At 36.9% G+C, this 11,302-nt stretch overlaps 1 protein-coding gene across 5 annotated transcripts in view; it reads right to left on the reverse strand.

The window, feature by feature from the left end:
* Window positions 1-7,425, reverse strand: part of TTC21B (tetratricopeptide repeat domain 21B) — a 42,884-nt gene extending 35,459 nt beyond the window's left edge. For 3 of the 5 annotated variants that reach the window (XM_054209800.1, XM_054209801.1, XM_054209799.1), the window contains exons 1-6: window positions 7,380-7,425; window positions 7,054-7,183; window positions 5,912-6,022; window positions 4,713-4,879; window positions 2,334-2,456; window positions 206-363 (exon numbers count right to left, since the gene is read on the reverse strand). In XM_054209800.1, coding sequence (XP_054065775.1) covers window positions 206-363; window positions 2,334-2,456; window positions 4,713-4,879; window positions 5,912-6,022; window positions 7,054-7,183; window positions 7,380-7,400 — 710 coding nt within the window. In that variant the 5' untranslated portion in view covers window positions 7,401-7,425. Of the gene's footprint in view, window positions 1-205; window positions 364-2,333; window positions 2,457-4,712; window positions 4,880-5,911; window positions 6,023-6,695; window positions 6,760-7,053; window positions 7,187-7,379 lie in introns of those variants that run through there. The other 2 variants (XM_054209802.1, XM_054209803.1) reach the window with 2 other exon arrangements.
* Between the last annotated feature and the right edge of the window lie 3,877 nt (window positions 7,426-11,302).

Raw genomic sequence — 11,302 nt, forward strand, 5'->3', positions numbered from 1 at the left:
TCACGTATTGATGTAGGACTCTCACAGAATTAGAAGGCTGGGTTCTAATAACACAATTTAGTTTAAATGTATTTTTTGGAAAAACTGATTTAACATTCAAATTCATTAAAAATGAATGGAAACCTATCTGCTTTTGTTTCAAAGTGTTCTTACGGTGTAAACGTGGCAAAAAACATAATTAGCAATGCACTACTTCATACTCAACCTATGTGCCGTTTCAACTGCCTGCTCCCAGTCCTGTAAGGCTAGTTGTAGCTTCATTTTCTTTATGAAAGCAGGAATGAAGTTTGGAAAGTTTGCAATTATCTGGTTCACAGTCTCCAGAGCTCCTGAATAATTCTGTCGGACCTCAAAATACTGTGCCTAATGGAAGGAAGAGAAGTCACATCAAAAGCCTGTACACTCACATAGGTGAGAAGATTCAGAAGTTCTTTCATACAGAAACCAGGAAAAAAAAGCTAGTGAGAGAAAAATCTTTCTTTAAGTGATAGTTTTACTTCAGCATCAACCACAACTACAGATACTGCAACAATCAAATAGTAAAAGATGATGTGTAAAACCTGGTGCGTGGTATCAAAGGTATTTGCAGTTCAGCGTTTACAAGTTACTAGTCAGTTACAAGCAAGGAAAAGACAGAGAGATGTAGTGAGGAGTAAAAATGTCTCATTAGGTTTTAAATAACTTTGTATAAAGCATCTCATAATTTTAGGATATTGAACACAACCCACAGATGAAACATTTTTTCAAGCCCTGAGGTACGTACCATCTAAAAATCCACACTCAGTAGGTCGCTGTTGTTGCTGGCATTAACATTTCTTTAATTGTAAGGCAATTTACAGGGTACTTAAATACATAATTACTTCTGAAGTATCAAGTATCATAGTTTTAAATTAATTTGAGTAGAAATCAGTTTAGGCCCTAAATCCTATATTTTGCTTTGATTTTACTGACCATATTCCAGCTGACTGTGCATGCCATTGTATTTCATATTTTTGAGATAGAAATGGTGCAAACGTAGTAGTTTCTGAGAGTTAATTTCTTAAGCCATAGCAAGATAGCTGTCTGTCTAAAATCTAACTGCAGTAACTAAATTTAAGATATACTGGTAATTGAACTCAACAGTCCACACACAGCTGAGTACACATGCCTAATCAAATACTCCTGTGCACGCTCTCCTGAACTTTAGTCTTATTTTCATTGAACAATTTTTTTCTGGATTTAGCTTTAGAATATTAAATAGACATATTAATAACTAGCTATGTCTGTGATATAAACAAGCAGTATACTCTGAAACAAAAAAATGTGTAAAAACAATTCATGCCATTCCCTTAATGAAATATAATCAAAACAAGCACTTGAAACAGACTAATGATGATTAAAAGAGAGTGTTAACAACATTTATAGATGATCACACCAATGTTTAACTACTATTTTTTTTTTGCTATGGCACTCAGCAATTCTGTAATGTGGATAGGTGTCCCGTGCAAAAAGAAAGAAATCACAAATACTTTTATATTTTCAGGTGATTTGAAACCTCATTTCTAACGTATCAACACATGAATAAAACCGGGGGGGTTTGCACATATAATAAAGTCATAACCTCAATATACATTTAGACTGATTGTATTTAACACATACCTTTCTCTTTCACACTGCTGTTTAACAGAGCCTAAAGTATCATCTGGTAGCAAATTTTATTCCAAGGGGAAAAAGAAAAAAAAAAAGCCAGCCACATAATTTTAACATACTGTAACATACTGAAAGGACGTACAGATGTTTGGGACGAAACAGTTACCAGCTCCAGTTCATTAAAAAAAAAAGAAAAACAAAGGTATACATTGTATTTAGTGAAGTACTATCCCACTGCACCAATGTTTTATAATAGATAAATGTAATAATACAACAAGAACTCCCCAGAAATTCATAATTATGTACATGGTAACAGACACAGCGTACATAACTGCAACCCAGGTATGCCCTTTTGTCTTAATCTACAAAGTAAGAAGTCTTACGAAACCCCGTACTTGTTAAAATTAACTATAAAATATTTAAAATGGGCTGTCTACCACAGGAAACACAACTGTCAGTATAATTCTATTGTGCTAGTAATCAATTTGTGTGATAACTGTTTTACATGCCTTCAACAATGTTACAAATCAAACTTCATTTCTGCTAAAACCTAGTCTCCTCTGAACAAAACCAGAATGACTGAGCTATATTTCTACTCCTTGAACAAGCTCACTTATAATAGACAAGTCTTCTCAGCATCTCTCTAATCACCCTACAAGACTAATATGACATTTAGAAATCGTTAGAATCATGAAATAACTTACTTTACCAAGCAGAGCAAAAACATCATTGCCTTCCTGCAGTGCTTCATCAAAGTATTTCACGGCTTTTTTAATGTGAGTTTCTTTCCCACAGGTGAGATCAAGCCACGCTTTCAAAATCAACCCCTGTAAACAAAATATAAATTGGAATTCTTTGCTAACTAGGTAGTAAAAAAGTATACTAGATACAGTAATAAGTAGAAATACCCTAAAAATAAAGTAGGACTTAAAGTACTTATTTTTAGCTATTAAAAATGTATTTGAAATTATAACCAGTCTACAGCATAGCCTAAAATATTAGTAATTCATTCCAGCATGAAATTAACCAAATAGTATATTTACTTACAGGATTAAAAAAAGAAACAATGGCACTGAACTAGTCTAACATGCTCAGCAGACAGAACAAAACCTTGCAGAACTGATAGCATAAGACTGCAAACATTTCCGCAGAATATTTTCTTAAGATTTTGTTTATACGAAATACTGAGAAACACATGGGGTGCTGTTTTTTTTTCTATTGTCTGATTAAAAAGAAAAAACTGTGTGCGAAGGGCAAAGATCTGACATTTTTCAAATCCCCAATAGTATTATTAAAAAATAAAATAAAATAGTACTTAGACCTTTTTAAAAGGTGATGCATGTCTTTTCATTGAAGAAAGTATTACTTGTGATTAATGAATTTTATTTCTCTTATGCGTTTCAGATATTTAATTATCGCTTAAGTAAATCAAATCTATTTTGAAGTGCTGCATTATTTAAACAAATTATAATTGTCATCAAAACAAATATTTAAACTATAAAATATCACTAGCTCTTTCATAACATAAAATTAAAGTAGTGAATCATGCATTTAAAGCTCAAAGGTTAGTAGAAGAGCCATATTTTGTAATTGCTAACCATCAGGGTCATAATTTTATTATGCAACAGGAACCAGATGAAATTCATATACTCAGGCATTCTAGAAAAATGGGAGTTATTTTACTTCTGTAAAAGGAGTATATAGAGTATTTTATCAAAACGAACTGCATATATTAAGCAAATCATATTTCACAAAGTTTAAGCACCCCTAACCACCTCCCAAAAATCTGAAGTACACATAACTTTGTATTGTCAAACTAGGAAAAGGGATAAGGGGATAAGTCTAAGTAAACTTAGAAAAGGAAAACTATTTGTTTTCTGTGTATTTAAATGCTAATGCACATTTTTATGTATGTGCCCGTCCCTCTGTAAAAAAAATAAGTTAATTATTTCAAATACATTAAATACTTCAGCTGGAAATATTTCCTACTAAGCAACATTCCCAAACAATGTCTCTTAAAATCAAAAACAAGCAAACAAAACCCAACTACTACAGTTTCAATAAGCAAAGTCAGAAATACTGCTAGTTTACCAGGCAGTAAATGGCATATCCTTAGTCTATTTAGAAAATAATGTATTAATGCTTTGTGATATCCTTAATTATTTCTTAATTAGTAAAAATTAGCCAGTAATTTAAAATAACTACTCATTTTAATTATTAGTGATCGTTCAAAACCTAAGCCATTACTTAAATTCATAATGTAATTTCAGCAATTAATGTTTGTTTAGAATAATTGCAGATTTCTAACCCAGATAACATCATACAAACCATAAAACTGTAGATTACAAATTGAGCAGTGTACTGAACCACACAGAGGAACAATTCAGAAACATTTGTGTTTAATACTAGTGTCATAATAGAACAATTATGCATTCAAGTAACAGCTCTGCCTTGAAGATGTCTGATGACAAAAAAAAAAAAGTTATTTTTGGTTTTTCCTCTCCTTGAATTGAAGCTAAATACCTCCTTTAAAAAAACCACAGTATGTTTTCACAAACCTCTTTAATCTTTAGAGATTCTAGTCAATTTTGATGTCTGTATATAAATGCAGAAGACACTGTTACAGACAACACTTAAACATATTTTAAAATAAATCACATTCACTAAAAACCCATGCAAATTTTGCCTTTAACAACTGCCGAAAATTTAAAACCCCAATACTCTGGGTATTTTTAAATCTTCTGATTCAAAACAGGTGTCTCCCTCTAGTGAGACTCCTACATTTAGTTTTCGCTAGGAATTATGATGCTCAGTATCAAAGTGGCAAAATTGGCATAACTACATATTATTTCCATTGGTCAACGTAGCCCTCTCATTTCTTAAGTGAAAATGAATACTTGGCGGACAAAGTAATAATTATGGGAATTCTACTCAGCCCTGCCAAATGAATGTATGACATTAAGAAAGAAAGTATTAGAACACAAAGCAGTTAAAGAAAACCTCTAAACAGCATTGGAGCAATACGTCTACCTTCACAGAATACACGGTACTATTACTATTTTATACAGGGAAAAAAAAGTTACCTCTTTACCACCACCAGAAACTTTGATCATTCTATCAACATATTCACGGGCTTTGTCCTCACGACCAAGATGCCACAAAAATAAGCCAGCAAAGTAGAGAGCCTGCTGTCCTGCTGTTTTACGTTGCTCCTTCATTTTGGCATCCAATTCTAGAATAGCATCTCGATCTGAAAAGGTTTTGTTCAGAACTTTTGCTGATAGCATCTCAAAATATCACAAATATCTACATTTAACTGTAGAGCAGTATTAAAATGCTGAACACAAGATGATTTACCTCCAGAATCCCTGGAAAATGTGTGATGTGTTTCTTAACACTAAAGCTTATTTTCTTACATCCTCACTACATCCTTATTGTCAGTTGCTCTCATCAGGTTAACCCCATATAGAAATTTCATTTTGTGTGTGGGACTTACTGCCAAATATTTTCTTTACCCACATTCATTTCAGGTCCTTTTTTAGGAGCCATTAAAATCAAATGTCTGACTCTTACAGCCATGTCTTTCTCAGGCAGTCTTGAAATGCATGCTGATTTTGCTGCCCTACACTATTAATCCTTAGGGACTCAAATAAGCGTGATGTCATTAGAGCTGTTTCACATCACACCGCTTAACAAAACAGTCAGTAATAGTTATATCTGCACAGGCAGGAAGATAACAAGCCAATAGTTTAATGACAACTCCATTTACCTGATAAATCAGCTGTGTTTTTGAGAATATACACTTAACAAAATAACCCCGTTTTTTAGACCGGAGAAAGGAACACCAATGTTTGCAAAATTCTTTTCCCCATTTGTAAGGTCAGGGTAATTTGAAAGACAGAAATGGCGCAGGTTTAGTGACTTCTTAAATTGCAGTTCTGCTTAAAAGTACACATATCAGACAAAACAGAACAACAATCCCAAGCAGCTTGATTCAAATTTCTTCCCCCCCCCTCCCCCCCCAAAGATTTTTCATCATGGTAGATAAATCAGATATGTGGGGTTTTTTTGTGTTTTAACATTCAGTCTTACTCTTTACAGTTTTGTGTTTTGGTATTTTTGTTTACAATCTTGACAAGTATCCCTCAATTCAGTAATAGATACTATGTCAAATGCAAAGCTGGAGCATACCTTTTTAAGTTACATAGAATTAGTCTACAACTCTCATATCTTCTCACACAGCTGTTTAAAGCATAAAGCAGTATTGTCTTAATGAGCATACCTGGATTAGGGCTCTTTTTATGGGCATAAATCAGAGCCATCATTGTACAAAGTGACACCTCCTGTTTGCTTTTAATAGACTCCAACTGTCGAATACCCTCTTGGATGTCACCTAGTGAAAACAAGTGTCGAATAGGCTATAACATTTTTCAAGACAAAGAATATCAGCATCAAAACCTCAAACTGACTTAAATTTTTCCCTCAATCTTTTCTTCTGTGTTTTAGATAACACTTTCTTCATAACTTCCTTCATTATTCACACATCCCTTTTCACTTGTTTGTGCAAGTCTTTCAAACAGACATAAGAAAGAAAAAAGCATCTCAATGCTGAGAACTTGAAAGGAGTTATGTGCTAGTTCTGCCAACTGCCATAAAGATGAAAATAATCTTTATTATTTGTTTTATACAGGGCACTGTTTCTTTATATAGCCAGGACTTTTGCCTTGTTTGTGTGAATCTTTTGAATACCATTAGAAGAGACAAGATCTTGATAAATCGGAACGTAAAACAGACTAAAAAAAAATTCAGTGAGTTTGGGAACAGATACAGCACCTCAAAATCTTTTCAATCCTTCCTTGCCCTCCCCCACTTTGGGTTACTTGTTAGTATTCTGGGACATGCTTGAAATATGGATTTAGCAAAGTAAACATCTCAAAACTGTTTAATGTACACAAAGATCCTCCTCATAGGTATTAACTGTCAGCTCCTCTGTGGCAGGTGAATATTATAAAGTTAGATACAGCTGCACTGAAGCAAGAAATATTAGCTAGAACAAGCAAATTTACCTTTGTGATACAATGCAATGGGCATTTAAACAGGGCTCAAATTCCTTCCAAGGAACCCATTCACCTGAGCCGCGTTCATGTAACCATTTAAAAAGAAACAAATAAAGAGACACTCATTATTTCTCACTTCAGCACTATGTGGTCTCCATCAGTTTCATTCAAACTATGTGTGTGTGTGTGTGACAGTTCGTGAAACACTGGCAATCGTCTCAACAAGGAAAACATTCAGACTCTGTAATATTGGTTTCTTTCTGCGTAGCAGGCTAAACACTGCATTTTGTGACACCAGGAAGACCAGCGTTTTAGGAGGGCGGCGAAGGGACAGGACACAACACCCAGCTCTCCAGCCCCGCGTTACCTGCCCTCAGGGCGCCGTAGGCCCGGTAGAAAAGGAACACCGGATCGCTGCCCAGCCGCCCCAGCGCCTCATCCGCCGCAGCCCGGACGTGGTGGAAGTAGCCTTCTTGGCAGTAATAATTGAGCAGGGCCTGCGGGAGAGACGGCCTCTGGTCACTCGCGCAAACGCTTCACCCCGGGACGGGACGGCCCGGTCCCGCCTGGCCGCTCGCCCTCGCCTCCGGCTCCACCGCCCCCTCCAGGGGCCCCTGCGCGGCCCCAGCCCCTTCGCGGCCCCACACCCGCGGAGAGGCCCGGAGCGGGAGGGCGCCCGGCGGCAGCAGTTACCTGTTGCACCTCGGCGTCCATGGTTGCTACCCAGCGCCGCTGAGGGGGGCCCGCGGAAGGGTGAGGGAGCGCGTAGCCGCACGCTGCTATTGGCTGGCTTGCAGGAGCGCCCACGGCCATTGGCTCGGAGGGAAAGGAGGCGGGAGAGACACGGGAAGAAAAACTTATGGAAAACGCCGGGATGTCTCTGGCGGCTCATTGGGCTCTCGGGAGACGGGGGCGGGACCGCCTGGAGGGGAGGCCCCGTACCATTGGGTGAGAGGCGGGGTTTGAACACGCCTTGGCGGGCGGTGCTGGGGGGTGTGGCGCCCCCTGTCGGCCGAGAGGGGCTGTCTCGGGGCCCTCCCTCCGGGGACCTTACATCAGTTAGTCCGTCACTGGCCGAATGCTGAATGGAAAGCTTTGAGAATTAGTTTATTTTCTTGCTTTTTTTTTGGCTGGACACAAGACTAGGAGGCGCACACTCCATATTTTTCATAATGTATCTCAATAGTGAGCGCTTCAAAGTATGTGAAGCTTTTCTGTAGAAATGGAATAGTAATGGGGTAAAATCAAATACAGAGTTTGGGGGGGGGGTGTGTGTTTGTTTTTTTGTGTCTTTTTTTCTTTTTCTTTCGTCCTAGGGGATTACAGAGCTGCAAAGACTAGTACAATCCAGGTTTCCCCCTGGAGGTGAAAGCATCCTCAGTCGTCATTTCTAGACACCAGAAACACGCAAACGTTGGTAAATTCTAAAGGTAAGCTCCTTTAGAGCAGCTGTGCTGTCCGTCCAACATCAAAACCATCAAGAATGCCATTTAGTAGAAGGAAGTGAACCCATCTTGCACTGAATTAGTCGGTGAACCCGATTCTTCTAGCGGAGAGGGCTCAGAGCAAGCTTTCCTAACAAATTCATCACACATGGCACTATCCGTATCCCCAGGGTCAGGAAGGTGCCAAAGAAGTAGTAAGTAAGCATATTTGTTTTCCCTCGTTGGCCAAGATGGTCCTCAAAATTTCCTGTTACGTTTAAGTGATGGTCTACTTGTTCTAAAGTAACATTTCGACTTCCGCAGCATTGAGAACCTAAAATAGGTAGGAGAAACAAGTATTTTTGCATGGCCATGGCCTGTGATCTACAGCGACAGTGGCATAGTTTTCATTTATCTCAAAACTATTTCCCTGAGAAAGGCAAAGTTTAAAAAAGCTGTGTATAGAATATTAAAAAATATTATTCAATTTACTACCTTACTTTTCAAGCAGTCTATTATTCCTGTCAGTTTGTGGATAATTTACATACCTTTTAAGATAAACTTTTAAGACACTGTTTACATATTCATCTGAAAATACTCATCTTTCAATTTTGATACATATGCTTTTCTATCAAAACTTTTAGGCTTTTTTTTCATTATGCATGTCGGAACAATTTGAAGGAGAAACATTTTCCTCCCTTGACAGATATGTGATGAATTTCAGGGAAGACGCTACGAGATTTTATTTGTGCATTAGCAACCAAGCAGGCATACAGAATACAATTGCTCATAAACTTGTTCTATACTAAGTCCAGTATTCACCGCTGAGTGTTTTCAATGTAAGTTATAGAGGAGTGCAATATAAAATTATGTAAGTGTATAAAATGAACATTTTCAGAAATTTACTGAAGCAATTGGTAAGGAATAACCAACAGGCCCACTTTCCAGCTGCACTTGCCTTTTTCCATACCAGTATCCACAAATGATAGCTTCTAGGAACATGGCGCTTCCAGAGAGATTCTTAAAAACTCCTGAGGAAAAGACCAATGGTTATTCACTCCAATACTGCTTCACTTTTTTCAGAAATGCCCTTGAATACAAGATGTAGCGTAGCCTATTTGTGAATAGTAACGGCAAGAATGCACTGGTTATCATAATCCAAGTTGGGGAATTTCAAGCATCTAGTACTGTCTTCACTCCTCACTTTCTCTTTGTAAACTCATGAATGCTCAGTTCTCATTCCTGTAAATGCCTCCTGGGACACCCTCAGGACAGCTCTGGCATTTGACGGTTGGGTACCCCACTGCACGGAGCTGCTGCGTGAACTCGTGAAGTTACTCAGGGCAGTGCTGTTGATACATGCAGAATCACCGTGCTCAGTGTCTGACATGCCTTGAACTAGAAATCCCCAGTCGGTGATTAACAAGCAAGTCCCAAGGATTTGCTTACGTGGAAGAACAGGGTAGCTGGCTGTAAAGGGTTTCAGTATCCTCCCATTCTCTGCTTTTAGAAGCACACCTTTTTAATATAAATGTAAGATAATAAAGACAAAAGGAACATACAATAAAAAAATGTAATCTTTATTATTTTGGCGTATTAATAATGTTGTTTAGCATCAGTTAGGGTAGTAGTAGCATTTTCCTGCATGCAGTTCACTAATACAGTATTAGTCAATAATTTTAATAAAAGTAATCTATATTTAATTTTCCTGCGTAAGAAACATAAAATGTCCTGATGTGTTGGATTATACAATTTTGCTACTTTCTCTTTGTGAAAAAATATTGTGGACTCAAGATAATATTTAGAACAGTTCTAATGCAGCATGAATAAAAAAAAATCTGTGAGTAAAGATGAGAAAAGATTAAGATCTTTTTCTCTTAAGAGAAAAGATTTCTGTGAAAGAAAGGTTGTATCTGAAAACATATGATGCAGGCACTGCTTAGACATTCAATTTGAACTTTACACCATTTCCCAACTGCAAAAAAACTTAGATTTTTAGAAGCAAATTATGAACTCATTTTGCAAAAAGTATTGACATGTTTGCAAATATTGTAAAAAATAAGAACGTACAGCTATCCTTTCTCTTAGTTATATCTTGTTCTCTGGAGTTCTTCTGTGAAAAAGTGCTATGGACAGAAAGTAACAAAAGTGGTGTGACATCAACCTGAAGATAAAATTCAGTTCTTGTTTTATGTACATAATGCTGAAAAATAAAATAAAATGATTTTTACAGTATTTATATTTGCTTATAAAATTCTAACATTATTTTCAACAGGTTGAGTAGTTTTCAACATGTCTGTACAGTTTGGATATACACTATATGCTTTTCACTGAAAATTCAAAAATGTAAAATAAATAAGCTCCTAAATCGCTGCAAAATATTGCTTAATGGTATGGAGGAATGAGGTCTTGTTGAGTAGTTTATTTTATTTAGCTCTGATGTATGGCTTCCCATATTTAAGAATCCTGGACATTCAAAGGAACAGCAGCATAGGCAATATAAACATGCATTGATAGCATCCAAACTATCTATAATGGTAGATAATACGTAATTTTACCTGTTGAACGCTTGCACACTACACTTATTGTGGTACATATTTGATGCAATAAATGTGCTTAGGTCATTATCTGTTTGCTCAAACATGCACCACAGGTTAAAAATTACTATTTACAGAGCAGAGGGCTTTTCATTAACATGTACAACAACATCAACCTTACTGAGAGCTGAAGATGGCTAAACAATACTGCAGGATAAAGCAGAACAACTTTATAAAGGGATCTTTTTGATCAATTTGGCGGGCTGAGGCAGATTCATTTACTATTTGTATGCAGAAAGACATTCGACGAGGACAAAATCCTTTACTCCAGACCTAGAAAGAAGTTTGCACTCTCTGAAACTTAATGGTCTGTGCAAAAAATAACCCGTCTCTGCTGTTCTTGTGAGTTACAGGGGACTTTACAGGTATACCAAGACTTATTAGGACATGATACAACATGAATACATTAATTAAGCACCTCAAATTCTGTTACTCCTTTCCAGAAACACTGCGCTAAAAAAAATCTTTTGTTCTTTGTGACTTAATGTTATTTTCATGCATGATCTATAAGTGCAGCATGCCTTCATGCAGATCATTTCTGTGTGTATACTAGTTGTATAATAGAACACCTGGCCCTTGTACCTGTAAAGGTGTA

The sequence above is a fragment of the Rissa tridactyla genome, chromosome 7 (genome assembly GCF_028500815.1).
Source record: "Rissa tridactyla isolate bRisTri1 chromosome 7, bRisTri1.patW.cur.20221130, whole genome shotgun sequence".
Taxonomy (NCBI): domain Eukaryota; kingdom Metazoa; phylum Chordata; class Aves; order Charadriiformes; family Laridae; genus Rissa; species Rissa tridactyla.